The 18,966-nt window shown below is 48.6% G+C and overlaps 2 protein-coding genes across 3 annotated transcripts in view; one reads left to right on the forward strand and one right to left on the reverse strand.

The window, feature by feature from the left end:
* LOC140421745 (uncharacterized) overlaps positions 1 to 18,966 on the forward strand; it is a 354,082-nt gene that overhangs the window by 161,927 nt on the left and 173,189 nt on the right. The gene's annotated exons all lie outside the window — the stretch shown is intronic.
* LOC140417895 (uncharacterized) overlaps positions 2,481 to 18,966 on the reverse strand; it is a 217,435-nt gene continuing 200,949 nt past the window's right edge. The window contains exons 4-6 of the mRNA XM_072501325.1: positions 13,386 to 14,014; positions 5,832 to 6,015; positions 2,481 to 2,540 (exon numbers count right to left, since the gene is read on the reverse strand). Coding sequence (XP_072357426.1) covers positions 2,481 to 2,540; positions 5,832 to 6,015; positions 13,386 to 14,014 — 873 coding nt within the window. The remainder of the gene's footprint in view (positions 2,541 to 5,831; positions 6,016 to 13,385; positions 14,015 to 18,966) is intronic.

Raw genomic sequence — 18,966 nt, forward strand, 5'->3', positions numbered from 1 at the left:
TACCATTGACAACGCAAGCAGTTAATACAAAATAACGTGATTACCAATAAAATAATCAAACAAATTATCAATGCATATTCTGCTATTCTTCATTTCTCAAAATAATTAAATGCTGCTCTCCTGTGGAACAGTGCAGAACTTAAGGTTTTTTTCCCCAATGGATCCTTCCTCTCCTCCCCAGAAGATGCAAATTCTTGTTGGGTTCAATCCCAGAATCAGTATTTCCTCCATATTCTTCCCTCTTGCTCGTGATACTGAATGTTCAGTGTTATCTAAAATGATCCAGCACTGATGTTTGAGGGCAAATCAACATCTGACATGTGGGAGGCTTTCAAGTGTCAGTTGAAGGGAATACAGGACAGGCATGTTCCTGTGAGGAAGAAAGATAAATACGGCAATTTTCGGGAACCTTGGATGACGAGTGATATTGTAGGCCTCGTCAAAAAGAAAAAGGAGGCATTTGTCAGGGCTAAAAGGCTGGGAACAGACGAAGCCTGTGTGGCATATAAGGAAAGTAGGAAGGAACTTAAGCAAGGAGTCAGGAGGGCTAGAAGGGGTCATGAAAAGTCATTGGCAAATAGGGTTAAGGAAAATCCCAAGGCTTTTTACACGTACATAAAAAGCAAGAGGGTAGCCAGGGAAAGGGTTGGCCCACTGAAGGATAGGCAAGGGAATCTATGTGTGGAGCCAGAGGAAATGGGCGAGGTTCTAAATGAATACTTTGCATCAGTATTCACCAAAGAGAAGGAATTGGTAGATGTTGAGTCTGGAGAAGGGGGTGTAGATAGCCTGGGTCACATTGTGATCCAAAAAGACGAGGTGTTGGGTGTCTTAAAAAATATTAAGGTAGCTAAGTCCCCAGGGCCTGATGGGATCTACCCCAGAATACTGAAGGAGGCTGGAGAGGAAATTGCTGAGGCCTTGACAGAAATCTTTGGATCCTCGCTGTCTTCAGGGGATGTCCCGGAGGACTGGAGAATAGCCAATGTTGTTCCTCTGTTTAAGAAGGGTAGCAAGGATAATCCCGGGAACTACAGGCCGGTGAGCCTTACTTCAGTGCTAGGGAAATTACTGGAGAGAATTCTTCGAGACAGGATCTACTCCCATTTGGAAGCAAATGGACGTATTAGTGAGAGGCAGCACGGTTTTGTGAAGGGAAGGTCGTGTCTCACTAACTTGATAGAGTTTTTCGAGGAGGTCACTAAGATGATTGATGCAGGTAGGGCAGTAGATGTTGTCTATATGGACTTCAGTAAGGCCTTTGACAAGGTCCCTCATGGTAGACTAGTACAAAAGGTGAAGTCACACGGGATCAGGGGTGAACTGGCAAGGTGGATACAGAACTGGCTAGGCCATAGAAGGCAGAGGGTAGCAATGGAGGGATGCTTTTCTAATTGGAGGGCTGTGACCAGTGGTGTTCCACAGGGATCAGTGCTGGGACCTTTGCTCTTTGTAGTATATATAAATGATTTGGAGGAAAATGTAACTGGTCTGATTAGTAAGTTTGCAGACGACACAAAGGTTGGTGGAATTGCGGATAGCGATGAGGACTGTCTGAGGATACAGCAGGATTTAGATTGTCTGGAGACTTGGGCGGAGAGATGGCAGATGGAGTTTAATCCGGACAAATGTGAGGTAATGCATTTTGGAAGGGCTAATGCAGGTAGGGAATATACAGTGAATGGTAGAACCCTCAAGAGTATTGAAAGTCAAAGAGATCTAGGAGTACAGGTCCACAGGTCATTGAAAGGGGCAACACAGGTGGAGAAGGTAGTCAAGAAGGCATACGGCATGCTTGCCTTCATTGGCCGGGGCATTGAGTATAAGAATTGGCAAGTCATGTTGCAGCTGTATAGAACCTTAGTTAGGCCACACTTGGAGTATAGTGTTCAATTCTGGTCACCACACTACCAGAACAGGATAGTCAGAGGCTTTTCCCCAGGGTAGAGGGGTCAATTACTAGGGGGCATAGGTTTAAGGTGAGAGGGGCAAGGTTTAGAGTAGATGTACGAGGCAAGTTTTTTACGCAGAGGGTAGTGGGTGCCTGGAACTCGCTACCGGAGGAGGTAGTGGAAGCAGGGACTATAGGGACATTTAAGGGGCATCTTGACAAATATATGAATAGGATGGGAATAGAAGGATACGGACCCAGGAAGTGTAGAAGATTGTAGTTTAGTCGGGCAGTATGGTCGGCGCGGGCTTGGAGGGCCGAAGGGCCTGTTCCTGTGCTGTACATTTCTTTGTTCTTTGTTCTTTGATGGAAGTCACCCGCACATCATGTCTGTACTGACTCTGTACAAAGAGCTACCACTTTTCCTGGTTAAATTCAATCTGCCACTATTCTGCCCATATAACCAGCCCATCTGTATCATCCCATAATTTAAGGCTTTTGCCTCACTAGTTTCCACACCAACAATTTTCCATCTGCAAACTGATCGATTGTACCTTCACATATTTCAAATCCTCGATTTTATATATAATTACGATTGATGGCTGAGGATGCACGATGTCTCCATCAGCACCTGAACCTTGTTTCCTTCCTGTGAGACAATCAAAAGCTTTAATAACTCTGGAGAAACAATGCTGAAAAAGCTGATGTTCTGGCCAAGGCTAATAACTGGGTGCTGCCTTGCCTGTCTCTGAATGTACTCCACTCCTGCCTGTTCACTCCCCACTTATGTAATAAACATTGACCGTAATGACTGGCAAGAGTTTGCTGCCAATCAGTCACTATCATGACAGCGTGCCCATCAAACTGCATCACTATGACGGTACGATAGGACAGTGGTTAGCACTGTTGCTTCACAGCACCAGGGTCCCAGGTTCGATACCCGCTTGGTTTACTGTCTGTGCAGAGTCTGCACATTCTCCCCGAAAGACTTGCTTGTTAGGTGAATTGGTCATTCTGATTTCACCCGAACAGGCGCCGGAGTCTGGCGACTAGGGGATATTCACAGTAACTTCATTGCAGTGATAATGTAAGCCTACTTGTGACAATAATAAATATTGTTATTATTACTTTTGAATTCCAATGCCTCAATGAAGAGGCAGAGAGAGATCTCTGCCAAAGATTTGCGGGTCGAGAAACACCTTCTCCAATGTCAGAAAGACACACAAGAAAACACATGACCCTGAGTAGATGTCATCCTCGAAATGAGGTACAGCCGACAACCTAACAACAGAGGAGGAGCAGGTCATGAAGGTGTCTTTCAACAAGCAAGTCTTTCAGGGAGAATGTGCAGACTCTGCACAGACGGTAACCCAAGCGGGAATCAAACCTGGGACCCTGGCACTGTGAAGCAACGGTGCTAACCACTGTGCTACCGTGCCATCCTAATGGCAATGCTTATTACATAAGTGGGGAGTGAACAGGAGTGGAGTAAATTCAGAGACAGAGAAGGCAGCACCCAGTTATTAAATACATTTTAAAAAATAATCCATAATCAAAGGCAGTTCTTGATAAAAGCAAATTACTTCGGATGCTGGAATCTGAAACCAAAAGAAACATGAAACCATCTTTTGTTTCAGATTCCTAGATGTGGGCTGCTCCAGTGTTCATTTGCACAGCATCTCCATCTTTTACACAATGGTCTTGGCAATGTTCAAGTCCCAAGTGATGCACTGTTCTAGCTCTTGGGTTTATGTAGGCATCGGGTAGGCTTTGCTTTTTGCTTCAACGACAGATGTCATCTCTGCTGAGTGGGTCTCAAACCAGTCTTTGTTGTGGGTTCCACCTTTACCAAATGTTGCTGCTGCTGTGTCAGAAATGATTCAACTGAGTGACTTCCAAACTTCATCAGTAACAATGTTGATTGATTAAATTTCTATTGATTAGCCTGTAAAATATTTTACGGTTTTATTTGAAAATGAAATTAAAATTAAAATGAAAATCACTTATTGTCACAAGTAGGCTTCAAATGAAGTTACTGTGAAAAGCCTGTGAAAAATCAACATCTGACATGTGGGAGGCTTTCAAGTGTTAGTTGAAAGGAATTCAGGACCGGCATGTTCCTGTGAGGAAGAAGGATAAATACGGCAAATTTCAGGAACCTTGGATGACGAAAAATATTGTAGGCCTCGTCAAAAAGAAAAAGGAGGCATTTGTCAGGGCTAGAAGGCTGGGAACAGACAAAGCCTGTGTGGAATATAAGGAAAGTAGGAAGGAACTTAAGATAGAATTCAGGAGGGCTAGAAGGGGTCACGAAAAGTCATTGGCCAAGAGGGTTAAGGAAAATCCCAAGGCTTTTTACACGTACATAAAAAGCAAGAGGGTGGCCAGGAAAAAGGTTGGCCCACTGAAGGATCGGCAAGGGAATCTATGTGTGGAGCCGGAGGAAATGGGCCAGGTACTAAATGAATACTTTGCATCAGTATTCACCAAAGAGAAGGAATTGGTGGATGTTGAGTCTGGAGAAGGGTGTGTAGACAGCCTGGGTCACATTGAGATCCAAAAAGACGAGGTGTTGGGCATCTTGAAAAATATTAAGGTAGATAAGTCCCCAGGGCCGGATGGGATCTACCGTAGAATACTGAAGGAGGCGAGAGAGGGAATTGCTGAGGCCTTGACAGAAATGTTTGGATCCTCACTGTCTTCAGGTGATGACCCGGAGGACTGGAGAATAGCCAACGCTGTTCCTTTGTTTAAGAAGGGTAGCAATGATAATCCAGGGAACTATAGGCCAGTGAGCCTTATGTCAGTGGTAAGGAAATTACTGGAGACAATTCTTCAAGACAGGATCTACTCCCATTTGGAAGCAAATGGACATATTAGTGAGAGGCAGCATGGTTTTGTGAAGGGAAGGTCGTGTCTCACTAACTTGATAGAGTTTTTCGAAGAGGTCACAAAGATGATTGATGCAGGTAGGGTAGTGGATGTCGTCTATGGACTTCCCTCATGGTAGACTGGTACAAAAGGTGAAGTCACATGGGATCAGGGGTGAGCTGGCAAGGTGGATACAGAACTGGCATAGAAGGCAGAGAGTAGCAATGGAAGGGTGCTTTTTTAATTGGAGGGCGGTGACGAGTGGTGTTCCGCAGGGATCAGTGCTGGGACCTTTGCTGTTTGTAGTATATATATAAATGATTTGGAGGAAAATGTAACTGGTCTGATTAGTAAGTTTGCAGGCGACACAAAGGTTGGTGGAATTCCGGATAGCGATGAGGACTGTCAGAGGATACAGCAGGATTTAGATTGTTTGGAGACTTGGACGGAGAGATGACCTGATAGAGGTCTACAAAATTATGAGGGGCATAGACAGAGTGGATAGTCAGAGGCTTTTTCCCAGGGTAGAGGGGTCAATTACTAGGGGGCATAGGTTTAAGGTGCGAGGGGCAAGGTATAGAGTAGATGTACGATGCAAGTTTTTTACACAGAGGGTAGTGGGTGCCTGGAACTCGCTACCGGAGGAGGTGGTGGAAGCAGGGACGATAGTGACATTTAAGGGGCATCTTGACAAATACATGAATAGAGGGATACGGACCCAGGAAGTGTAGGAGATTGTAGTTTAGTCGGGTAGCATGGTCGGCACGGGCTTGGAGGGCCGAAGGGCCTGTTCCGGTGCTGTACTTTTCTTTGCTCTTTGTTCAGTCTCGTCAGTCACCGATGAAGCTGTTGATGTGTCAAGAGGTTAAGTGACTGAGAGTATCTCTTCCCACATACAGAGCAGATGAATGGTGTCTCCCCTGTGGGAGTACATGTGTGTAACAAACAGCAGGTTGCCGGACTGAGTATCTCTTCCCACATACAGAGCAGATGAATGGTGTCTCCCCTGTGTGAGTACATGTGTGTAACAAACAGCAGGTTGCCGGACTGAGTATCTCTTCCCACATACAGAGCAGATGAACAGCCTTTCCCCAGTGTGAATATGTTGGTGTGCAATGAGAATGGATGACTGTCTGAAATTCTCCCCACACTGAGGACAAGTAAGTGGATTCTCCTCGGTGTGTATTTGCTTGTGTATCAGAAGGCTGGATGAATGAATGAATCTCTTCCCACACACGGAGCAAGTGAACGGTCTTTCCCCAGTATGAACATGTTGGTGTACATTGAGGTTAGATGACGCCTGAACCTCTTTTCACAGTGAGTGCAGCTGAATGGGCTTTCCTCAGTGTGAATTTGCTGGTGTGACATGAGGCTGGCTGACCTACTGAATCCCTTCCCACACACAGAGCAGATGATTGGCTTCTCCCCAGTGTGACTGCGTCAATGATTTTCCAGCTGAGCTGAACATCTGAACCGTTCCCCACAGTCCCCACATTTCCACACTTTCTCCATGGTGCCGGTGTCCTTGTGTCTCTCCAGGTTGGATGATCAGTTGAAGCCTTATCCACACACAGAACACGTGCATGGTGTCTCCCTGCTGTGAATGGTGTGATTCTTTTTTAGGCTGTATAACTAGTTAAAGTTATTTGCACGGTCTGTTCACTGGATCAGACAGATGGGTGACTGCTAGAAAAGGCAGGCAGGCAGTGCAGGAAGCCCCTATGACTGTCCCCCTCTCTAACAGGTATACCGTTTTGGATACTGTTGGGGAGGGATAGCCCAGTGGGGAAAACAACAACAGCAGCCTGAACAGTGGCTCTGCTGCTCAGCAGGGGAGGGCAAAGTGCAGGAGAGCGATATTTATAGGGGACTCTATAGGAAGGGGCACAGACAGGTGCTTATCTGGACAGGAAAGAGACTCCAGGATGGTATGTTGCCTCCCTGGTGTCAGGGTCCAGGATGTCTCTGAGCGAACACAGGACATCCTGAAGGGGGAGGGTGAAAAGCCACTGGGATCTCCTCCGGGGCAGATGTGACCTGTACAAGAAGGACGTGTTGCATCTTAACTGGAGGGGCACCAATATCCTGGTTCCGAGGTTTGCTAGAGTCACTCGGAAGGATTTAAACTAGTATGTCAGGGGGGTGGGAACCAGAGCGGTAGCGTAGAAGGTGTAATAACTGAAGGGGAATTGGAGAACAAAAATAAGAGAACTACATCACCCTGTCTGCTGAAACACAGTGGTTTGAAGTGTATTTGTTTCAACGCCAGATGTATAGTGGGGAGGCAGATGAACTTAGAGTACTTATTAGTGCTTGGAATTACGATGTTGTGGCTATCACAGAAACATGTTTAAAGGAAGGGCAGGATTGGCAGCTGAACGTTGGAGGATATAGATGCTTCAGGAGTGATAGAGGGGGATGTAAAAGGGGTGGGGGAGTAGCATTTCTGGTTAAGGGGAATATTATTACATTGAGGGGAAATATACCGTAAATGGCAAAACCCCTAGGAATATAGAAAGTCAGAGCGATCTGTGTGTGCATGTGCACAGATCTTTGACGTTGGCAGCACAAATGGACAAGGTACTCAAGAAAGCATATGGAATGCTTGCCTTCATTGGACGGGGCAACAAGTATAAAAACTGGCAAGTCGTGCTACGGTTGAATCGAACTTTGTTAAGGCAACACTTGGAATATTGTCCACAATTCTCGTCGCCACAGTACCAGAAGGATGCGGCGGCTTTGGAGAGGGTGCAGAGGAAGGTTTACCAGGATGTTGCCTAGTCAGGAGGGTGTTAGCGATGTGGAGAGGCTGAATAGACTCGGACTGTTTTCATTAGAATGACGGAGGTTGAGGGGTGACCTGAAAGAGGTCGACAAGATTATGAGGGTCATGGATAGAGTGGATAGGCAGGCACTCTTTCATCTGCCTCCCCGCTCTACTTCTGGCGTTGAAACAAATACACTTCAAACCACTGTGTTTGAGCAGACAGGGTGATGTAGTTCTCTTATTTTTGTTCTCCAATTATTACACCTTCTACGCTAGCGCTCTGGTTTCCACCCCCCTGCCATACTAGTTTAAATCCTCCCGAGTGACTCTAGCAAACCTCGGAACCAGGATATTGGTGCCCCTCCAGTTTAGATGCAACACGTCCTTCTTGTACAGGTCACACCTGCCCCGGAGGAGATCCCAGTGGCTTTTCACCCTCCCCCTTCAGGATGTCCTGTGTTCGCTCAGAGACATCCTGGACCCTGGCACCAGGGAGGCAACATACCATCCTGGAGTCTCTTTCCTGCCTGTCTGTGCCCCTTCCTCTAGAGTCCCCTATAACTATCGATCTCCTGCACTTTGCCCTCCCCTGCTGAGCAGCAGAGCCACTGTTCAGGCTGCTGTTGTTGTTTTCCCCACTGGGCTATCCCTCCCCAACAGTATCCAAAACGGTATACCTGTTAGAGAGGGGGACAGCCATAGGGGATTCCTGCACCGCCTGCCTACCCTTTCTAGCAGTCACCCATCTGTCTGATCCAGTGAACAGACTGTGGAAATAACTTTAACCAGTTATACAGCCTAAAAAAAGAATCATACCATTCACAGCAGGGAGACACCGTGCACTTGTTCTGTGTGTGGACAAGGCTTCAACTGATCATCCAACCTGGAGAGACACAAGGACACCGGCACCATGGAGAAAGTGTGGAAATGTGAGGGCTCTTTCCCAGGGTGGAGGGGTCAGTCACCAGGGGTCATAGGTTTAAGGTCCCTGGGGCAAAGTTAGTGGAGATGTGCGAGGCAGTTTATTTTACGCTGAGGGTGGTGAGTGCCTGGAATGCATTGCCACGGTGAGGTTGTGGAAGCAGATACCTTAACAGCGTTCAAAAGGCATCTTGACAAACACATGGATAGGATGGATATAGAGGGATACAGCACAAGGATGTGCTGAGGGTTTTGGCAAAGGTTGGTATCATGACCGGTACAGGCTTGGAGGGCCGAAGGGCCTGTTCCTGTGCTGTATTGTTCTTTGTTCAAAGACCCTGTTCAATGTGGGAGAAACAGTTCACGTGTTCGGAATGTGGATGACGTTTTAGCCGATGGTCTGACCTTTCGAACGATATGTAGTCTCGCTGGAAGAAACCTTGGAAATCTGGGGACTGTGGAATAGATTTAATCAGACCTGGAGATTCATCGACCTGTTCACACTGAGGAGTGACCATTAATGTTCCCCGTGTGTGGGAACGGATTCACTCAGTTCACCAGCCTCACTTCTTCATGGTCAATCTGTACTGGACTGTTACCCAGTGCAATGTATCTTTCCTGAGGTTTGGTGCCCAGTACGGAACACAGTTCATGCAGGAAGTGAGGAAAAGACAGCAGGAATTTTTCTAATCTGTGATTTACAAGGACACATTCTTGGTTCCCAGCAGTTACATTTCTTCAGTAATTTCCTCATTTTCCCTAAACTACCCTGCCTGTTAATTCTATTATTTCTGATAATTCCATTACTGTAGCTATAAACATCACACATTAGAATTTAATCTGTTCCATTGTGCACTCTGGTTTAAGTTTATGTTGAGGTTAATAACAGACAAACTCTGTCCTCTCCCCGATCCGATTAGTTTCCAATGAGTCGATTCTGTGGGATGGAATGTCTTATCAGCATTTCCACGGTGACCTATCTGCAGTGAAGGAATGTCTTATCAGCGTTTCCATGGTGACCTGTCTGCACAAAGCGTCTGCTTGAGTTTCTAACTCAGACTAAACTTCTCTCTCCCATAACACGCATTATATCAGACATTGGATGTCAATGTATTTCAGCCATGTTATGTTAATGTCTCCAAAACCCTAAAAGGAGTTCAGATACACAAACTTTTAAATGTGGGAGGACAAGTTGATAAAGTGTTTAAAAAACACATGGGATCCAAGGTTTTATAATTCTAGGTGTGGGGTACAAAAGGACAGAGGTCATGTAAATCTGTTCAAATCATTGGTTAGGCTGCAGTTGGAATATCAGATCAGGATTTGGTGATCTTACACCAGGAAGGATGTCAAGGCCATGGAGAGGGTGTAGAAGAGATTCACTGAGATGATCCCAGGGAAGAGAGGCTTTAGTTACCAGGAGAGATTAGAGAAACTGGGGCTCTTTTCATTTGAACAGAGGCTGACTGGAGATCAGAGGGAGGGGGTTTGATTCCAGCCTTGGGTGACTCTGTAGAGTTTGCACTTTCTCCCCGTGTCTGCGTGGGTTCTTTCCGGGTATTCCGGTTTCCTCCCACAGTCCAAAGACACGCAGGTTAGGTGGATTGGCCATTCTAAAAGATTTCCCCTGAGTGTCCAAAGGTTAGGTGGGGTTACGGGGATAGAGTGGAGGAGTGGTCCTGAGTGGCGTGCCGTATTGGAGGGTCGCTGCAGACTCGATGGGCCAAATGGCCTCCTTCTGCACTATAGGGAGTCTATGAAACAGTAAAAGATGTATATGAAATATCAATCTGACTGTTCAACAATGTTCAGGACTCTCACTGTCCCTCTGGGCCTGTGGCGTGTGTGTGTGTGTGTGTGGGGGGGGGGGGGGGGGGGGGGGGGGGGGGCAGTGCGGGAACCGGTGATGGTTTCTCTTATCTCAGAATGAAATTTTATTTTTAAAGTGAAGGGTGTCTGGACTGGAAAATCTGAGTACCAAGTGCCAGCTTGAAACATTCTCCAATCAGTTACAGCACAGCTCCCTCTACATTGCCCCATGAAACACTCCCAAGGCAGATACAAAATAGTGTTAGAAACAGAGTAAATATCCCTCGATGCTGTCCCCATCAAACACTCCCACAATAGGTATAGCACAAGGTTAGATACAACATACATCCTCCTCTGCACTGTCCCCATCAAACACACCCAGGACAGGTACAACACAGGGTTAGATACAGAGTATAGCTTCAGTTACACTCTATCATCAAACACTCCCAGGTGCAGATACAGAGGCAGGTTCGCAAAACCATCCCTGGATGCCAAAGCTAGTAGAGACAGTATGGAAGGTATGGGGAGCTGGGACTTAAAATTTGGTTTTGGGATCGCAGATTACCCACAAAGTGGAGTGGGGGAATGGGGTTAGATCAAGCTTAAAGCGCATCCAGGTAGATAAACCCCCGGGACCTGATAAAATGTATCCCAGGACGTTGTGGGAGGCTAGGGGGGGAAATTGCGGGTCCCCTAGCAGAGATATTTGAATTGTCGACAGCCACAGGTGAGGTGCCTGAAGATTGGAGGGTAGCAAATGTTGTGCCTTTGTTTAAGAAAGGCCAGAGGGAAAAGCCTGGGAACTACAGACCGGTGAACCTAACGTCTGTGGTGGATAAGTTGTTTGAAGGTATTCTGAGAGACAGGATCTACAGACATTTAGAGGCAAGGACTGATTAGGGACAGTCAGCATGGCTTGGAGTGGAAAATCACATCTCACGAATTTGATTTGAATTTTTGGAAGGTAGATGAGGGCAGTGCAGTCGACATCGTCTACATGGACTTTAGCACAGGCTTTGTCAAGGTACCGCATGGTAGGTTGTTGCACAAGTTAAATCTCGCGGGATCCAGGGCGAAGTAGGTTCAGGGGCTGGTTTGGCACGGGGCTAAATCGCTGGCTTTGAAAGCAGACCCAGGCAGGCCAGCAGCGCGGTTCAATTCCCGTACCAGCCTCCCCGAACAGGCGACGGAATATGGTGACTAGGGACTTTTCACAGTAACTTCATTTGAAGCCTACCTGTGACAATAAGCGATTTTCATTTCAGTCAGGCCTCCAGCACCTTCCTGTCTCTATTAGCGACGCCCATGGTAGTTCCCCTGCTGGAGAACAGGCCCCGATATTCTCAGCTAAATTCACCCCTCAGCTCCATCACCTGGCTGTCGTTGACACGAGCAATAGAGACAGAAAGATCCCCGCCAGTCAAACAGGAAGACAAGACTTGTGTATTAGGATTTCTGTAAAGGTCAGCAACTTTTAATAAAAAATCAAATTCCCAGTCAACAAATTAAAGGATCATATGACGGGACTTCAGGTTATGACTTTTATGCAACAAAGAAATAAACTAGAAGCTACTTCAACTCGAAACCTACACATTAAACTATAAAATAGAAATTTGCCCTTTTACATAACCTGGAATCACACTCCACAATTATAGTTACTCTGTCCTGGAAGTTGAAACTCAATTGTTTCAGAACCTGTCCAAAGTGATTCATTCCTGAGGATTTACTTCAGTTCTTCGACCAAGACACTGAGGAAAAAAACGAGAGAATAGAATAGAAGCGAACTAGCAAAATACATAAAAATGGACTGTTAAAGCTTCTGTGGCTACGTAAAAAGGAAACGTTTGGCTCAGACAAAGGTTTGTCCGTTCCAGATAGAGTCAGGAGAATTTAGAATGAGGAATAGAGATCTCTGCAGCCACCTTGTTCAACACTCTGGGATGTAGATCATCAGCTTTTGGGGATTTATTCACTTTCAATCCCATTAATTTCTCCAGTACGACTTTTTCACCAATACTAATCTCTGCCAGTCCCTTGGTTCTCTGGTGTTTTGGGGACAATTTCTGTATCTTCCTCTGTGAAGACAGGCACACATTGTTTAGTTTCTCTGCCATTTCCTTACTCCCCATTATAAACTCTCCTGTCTCTGCCTGGAATGGACCCACATTGGTCTTTCCTAATCTTTTCCTTTTCACATTCCTGTCAAAGCTTTTCCAGTCGGTTTTTATGTTTCTCGCCTGTTTGCTCTCATCAGTTTCTTGATCCTCCTTTGCTGAATTATAGTGGTCTCATGGAATCTTTAACTTTTCTTGTTCGCTACAGTTGCATTATTTTTCCAGTTGGATTTTTATTCCTGAAAGGAATCTATATTTGTTGTATATGTGTGAAATAAAAGTTGCAAAAATCCCAGAGGACCTGCTCTCCTTTGACAGAGAGAGAGCTGACTGGAGGTGATTTAACTCGAGGGTCAGCACACCTCAGGCGAGGGACCTGGTTGAGAAGGAGAGGTCTTCATGAATAAACTCAGCCAGTATGGGAGTTGAATCCTCACTGTTGGCCTTGCTCTGCATCACAAACCAGCCGTCCAGCCAACTGAGCTAACCAACCCCTGATAAATATGTAATAATTCCTTAAATATTAGGTGTTCCCTGTACCAATCAGTTCCCAGACCACCTCAGACAACTTGCCCCTCACATCCTGCTAGTTTTCTTCTGTGAGGAACACCCAGATAAATTAAACAAAAAGAAACATGTAACCACCAGGGCCCATCTCCATGGCAACATGACTTTGGGAGGGTTCAAAACATAAATGGAAACTAAATATCTTCAAACTTCCAAACACGCTTTCACTCTGTGATCCTTGTGCAATTTGAAGCCAGGTATTAGCAACAAGGCTCAAAGAGCATCAGCCCACTGGAGGCAAAGTGGTGAGACCGGCCAGTCCAGCAGAAAGAAACCCTCCGACATCCCCACTGACCACCTGTCAGGATGAACAAAATGCAGTCCTGGACGAAGAGCAGAAACAATAACAGCAGAATCCAACCCCTGTAATCAATTGTGAAATTGTTGGCGTCACAGCAGGTGTGGTGAAACATGAAATCCCGTCTTACATTGAGAGGTGGACGGCCTCTCCCCAGTGTGAACTCGCTGGTGTGTCTGCAGGTTGGATAACTGAGTAAATCCTTTCCCGCACTGAGAGCAGGTGAATGGCCTCTCCCCAGTGTGAACTCGCTGGTGTGTCTGCAGGTTGAATAACTGAGTAAATCCTTTCCCACACTGAGAGCAGGTGAACGGCCTTTCCCCAGTGTGAACTCGCTGGTGTCTCTGCAGGTTGGATAACTGAGTAAATCCTTTCCCACACTGAGAGCAGGTGAACGGCCTTTCCCCAGTGTGAACTCGCTGGTGATTCTGCAGGTTGGATAACCGAGTAAATCCCTTCCCACACTGAGAGCAGGTGAATGGCCTCTCCCCAGTGTGAACTCGCTGGTGTGTCCACAGGTTGGATGAATCACGGAACCCTTTCCCACACTGAGAGCAGGTGAACGGCCTCTCCCCAGTGTGAACCCGCTGGTGTGTCCGCAGGGTGGATGATTCAATGAATCCCTTCCCACACTGAGAGCAGGTGAACGGCCTCTCCCCCGTGTGACTGCGTCGATGAATCTCCAGCTGAGATGGGACTCGGTATCCCTTCCCACAGTCCCCACATTTCCACGGTTTCTCCATGTTTTGGGTCCCCACATGTCTCTCCAGGTTGGACAATCAGTTGAAGCCTGGTCCACAGACACAACAGGGGTACGGTCTCTTCCCGCTCCGAATGCGGTGATGTTTTTCAGGCCTCGGTGCTTTTCCAGTCACACTGATGTTTCCAGTCAGTTCACTGGAACTCTCTCACTCGGGTGTGTGTTGTGTGGGTCTCGGTGCTTTTCCAGTCACACTGATATTTGAAATCTTTAGAAGACAGTTCGGGCAAACATTTCTCCTTCTTGATTCCAAGGCCGATGATATTCAGGTTCCAAGGATGGAAGTGACTGTCAGATCGAGACGTAACCTCTCAGATTTCTGTCTGTAATTCCTCCTCATCTAATACCCTGTAAAAACATTTTACAAAATTCATCACGGTCAGTACAGGATAGAAACTCAGAACAGACAATTCTAGTTTCTGTGTCACATTTTTTTCCTCTCTTATTCCCCAAAAGCTGTAAATCTCCACCCCACACACTCCCTCCATTCCCACTTTGCTGTATCTAATCATAATAATCTTTATTATTCTCACATCAACGCTTACATCAACACTACAATAAAGTTCCTGTGAAAATCCCCTGGTCGCCACACTACAGTATTCACCCTTCTCATTCTCCCGATGGTGCTGATTCAGGCTGATTGACAAATCCAAGCTCACAGCTTCCTGTCCAGGAGATCACATCAAATATGAGCTGAAGTCGGCCATTCGGCCCATCGAGCCTGCTGCACCATTCAATGCGATCATTGGCCGATCTACCTCAGCACCGTTTTCCCCACACTATCCCCCATTTCTACAATATCTAGAAACCTACCAGTCTGTGTCTTGAAAATACTTGACGACTGAGCTCCAGAATCCTCGGGGGTAGAGAATTCCAAACCGTCACCACATCCTCGAGTAAAGAAATCCCCCCTCATCATAGCTTTCTCTCCATTTACCTGTCAGTTCCCCATAACCCTCAATCAGAAGTCTGTCTGGGGGGGGGGCTGTCAGGTTTGTGATATGGGGGGTTCCGGGTGCGGCTATGCAGAGCTAGGCCGCATATTCGGTAGCTCCCGCTTTGAACGGACTTTTGGGCTCTTTTACAGGGCCCCCATGGCATTTGTTTGACATTTCCCGGTGTGGGAAGAAGACTGCAGCATTCCCCTGACGGTGTCCCCCAGGAATGTTGTGTCTTTTGGCTGCCAGACCCGGCAGAAACAGTGAAGGATTTGGCTTGAGCTGCAGCAATAGACAGAGGCCTCTTCCAGCATGCAGGCAGGGGAAGGGCAAGCTTAAAGCTGCAATCTGACTTGACTCTATCAAAGGTGAATTCTAGCAGCAGAGGGAACAACTGTGAAAGGATCTACCAAGGCCATTGAAGAAGCAGGGACGAGGCTTCTGGTGGCGGCCATGGAGGAGTAGGTCGTGCATTCGGCAGCTCCCGTCTGGAACCGACTCTCAGACCTTTTTCAGGAGTTTCCATAGACGTTTTGGGGCAGACTGGTGAAGCAAACACTGCCAACTTCTATGAAACGGACCAGAAGTGTAACGGCCAAAGGAGCGGCACTGGAGCAACGGGAGAAGCGAGGGAAGGAAAACAAAACGGCGGCGGCCAGGGACAAAGGGGAGCTGCAGGAGTTCATCAAGCGCTGCTTCGAGGAGCAGCGCGAGGAGATGCGCAAGGAGATGTTGGCGCCTATGCTTTCGGCAATTGAAGGACTTGGGATCACGCAGAAGGCCCACGAAGCTAAGATCCAGGAGGTACAGAAAAGAGTCAGTCAGAACGAGGACGCGCTCGTGGGCCTGGCGGTGAGAGTGGAGCTAAACGAGGCGCTACACAAGAGGTGGGCGGGAAGACTCGAAGACCTGGAGAACAGGTCGAGGAGAAAGAATCTGCGAATCCTGGGTCTCCCTGAGGGAGTGGAGAGGGCTGATGCCGGGGCATACGCGAGCACGATGCTCGAGGCGATGATGGGCACGAAGGCCCCTTCGAGGCTGCTGGAGTTGGACGGGGCACATCGGGTGCTGGCGAAGAAGCCCCAGGCAAATGAGCCACCAAGGGCGATGGTGGTGAGGTGGTTCCACCGGTTCACGGACAGAGAGTGGGTCCTGAGATGGGCCAAGAAGGAGCAGAGCAGTAAGTGGGACAATGCAGAGATCCGAATATACCCGGACTGGAGCACGGAGGTTGCAAAGCGGAGAGCGGGTTTCAACCGGGCCAAAGCGGCATTGTACCGGAAAGAAGTGAAATTCGGAATGCTGCAGCCAGCGCGACTGTGGGTCAAATACAAGGGCCAACACTATTACTTCGAAACGCCTGAGGAGGCGTGGACCTTTGTACAAGCCGAAAAGTTGTACTCTAACTGAGGGTTTGTGAGGGTCGCCAGGATGTTTTGGGGTTTGATGTGTGATGGTTGTTGTATATAGGGGGTCAATTACGCGCAGGAAATGTTACATGGGCTGGGGGAGAGAGACAAGGCCGCGACAGGAGCTGCGCCAGAGGGGGCGGAGCGGGCTTTGGAAAGCACGGGGTTTTTTCCCGCACGCGGTAAGAATGGCGGGAAGGGGAACGAAGGAATGCATATGGATTGGGAGACTCCCGCGCGGGGAGGTCAATGGGACGGCGGAGGAAGCCGGGGTCAGCAGGCGTCAGCTGACTTACAGGAGTGACATGGGGGGAGCAAAAAAGCCAGACAGGGGCAGGGGTCTAGCGGGGGGGGGGGGGTGGGGGGGGGGGGGGGGGGAAGAGGGTTGCTGCTGCACTGGCCGAAAGGGAATGGGACACACGTCTGAAGGTGGCGGACCAGGTCAGGTTAAGAAAGGGATGGGTAGGACTGGTATTCCACTCGGGACTGGACGCGAAGAATAGAGGGGTGGCAATATTGGTGGGAAAGCGGGTGTCATTTGAGGCCAAGACTATTGTGGCGGACAATGGAGGGCGATATGTAATGGTGAGCGGTAGGCTGCAAGGGACGTGGGTGGTGTTGGTAAACGTAAACGCCCCGAACTGGGATGATGCAGGATTCATGAAGCGCATGTTGGGGCGCATTCCGGACCTGGAGATAGGAGGCCTGATAATCGGAGGGGACTTCAATACAGTGTTGGATCCAGCACTGGACCGCTCCAAATCAAGGACTGGAAAGAGGCCGGTGGCGGCCAAGGTACTTAGGGGGTTTATGGATCAGATGGGGGGAGTGGACCCATGGCGGTTTGCAGGGCTGCAGGCCAGGGAATTTTCTTTCTTCTCCCATGTGCACAAAGCCTACTCCCGGATAGATTTCTTTGTTCTGGGTAGGGCGCTCATCCCGAGGGTGGAGGGGACAGAGTATTCAGCTATAGCCGTTTCGGACCATGCCCCACACTGGGTGGAACTGGAGCTGGGAGAGGAGAGGGACCAACGCCCGTTGTGGCGGCTGGATGTGGGACTGCTGGCGGACGAGGTGGTGTGTGGGAAGGTGAGGGTGTGTATCGAAAGGTACTTGGAGGCCAACGACAACGGGGAGGTGCGGGTGGGGGTGGTATGGGAGGCGTTGAAGGCGGTGATCAGGGGAGAGCTAATTTCCATTAGGGCTCATAGGGAGAAGACAGAGGGTATGGAAAGGGAGTGGTTAGTGAGGGAGATTTTGATAGTGGACAGGAGATACGCAGAGGCCCCGGAGGAAAGATTACTTGGGGAAAGACGACGGCTCCAGACGGAGTTTGACCTGTTGACCACAGGGAAGGCGGAGGCACAGTGGAGGAAAGCGCAGGGGGCGACCTACGAGTATGGGGAAAAGGCTAGTCGGATGCTGGCACACCAGCTCCGTAAGAGGATGGCAGCGAGGGAAATAGGGGGAGTCAAAGATGGAAGGGGAGCCACGGTTCGGAGTGCGATGAAAATAAACGAGGTATTCAAGGCCTTTTATGAAGAGCTGTGCAGATCCCAGCCCCCAGCAGGGGAAGAGGGGATGAGACGATTCCTAGATCAGCTGAGATTCCCGAGGGTGGAGGAGCAAGAGGTGGCTGGTTTGGGGGCACCATTTGGGTTGGAGGAGCTGAGCAAGGGTTTGGGGAGCATGCAGGCGGGGAAGGCCCCGGGACCGGATGGATTCCCGGTGGAGTTCTACAGGAAGTACGCAGACCTGTTGGCCCCGCTACTGGTGAGGACCTTTAATGAGGCAAGAGAGGAGGGGACCCTGCCCCCGACAAAGTCGGAAGCGACAATTTCTTTGATCCTAAAGCGGGACAAGGACCCACTGCAATGTGGATCGTACAGGCCGATCTCGCTCCTCAATGTGGATGCAAAAGTGCTGGCCACGAGGATCGAGGACTGTGTCCCGGGGGTAATCCACGAGGACCAGACGGGATTTGTAAAGGACAGGCAACTAAACATCAATGTGCGGCGGCTCTTAAACGTGATAATGATGCCATCGGAGGGGGGAGAGGCGGAGATAGTGGCAGCTATGGAGGCGGAGAAGGCCTTTGACCGAGTAGAGTGGGAGTACCTCTGGGAGGTGCTGCGTAGGTTTGGGTTCGGGGTAGGGTTTATCAATTGGGTTAAGCTCCTTTACACAGCCCCGATGGCGAGTGTAGTGACGAACCGGCGGAGGTCGGAGTACCTTCGACTGTACCGAGGGACGAGGCAGGGGTGCCCCCTGTCCCCCCTGTTGTTCGCATTGGCGATCGAACCATTGGCCATGTCATTGAGGGAGTCTAATAAATGGAGGGGGGTGGTCCGAGGGGTAGAAGAGCATCGGGTGTCGCTATATGCGGATGACCTGTTGCTGTACGTGGCGGATCCAATGGAGGGGATGGTGGAGGTCATGCAGACTCCAAGGGAGTTTGGGGAGTTTTCGGGCGATAAGCTCAATGTAGGGAAGAGTGAGCTCTTTGTATTACAGGCGGGGGACCAAGAAAGAGGGATAGGGGACCTACCGCTGAGGAGGGCGGAGGGGAGCTTTCGGTATCTGGGGATCCAGATAGCCAGGAGTTGGGGGACCCTACATAA

The sequence above is a fragment of the Scyliorhinus torazame genome, chromosome 5 (assembly GCF_047496885.1).
Source record: "Scyliorhinus torazame isolate Kashiwa2021f chromosome 5, sScyTor2.1, whole genome shotgun sequence".
In the NCBI taxonomy this organism is placed as follows: Eukaryota; Metazoa; Chordata; class Chondrichthyes; order Carcharhiniformes; family Scyliorhinidae; genus Scyliorhinus; species Scyliorhinus torazame.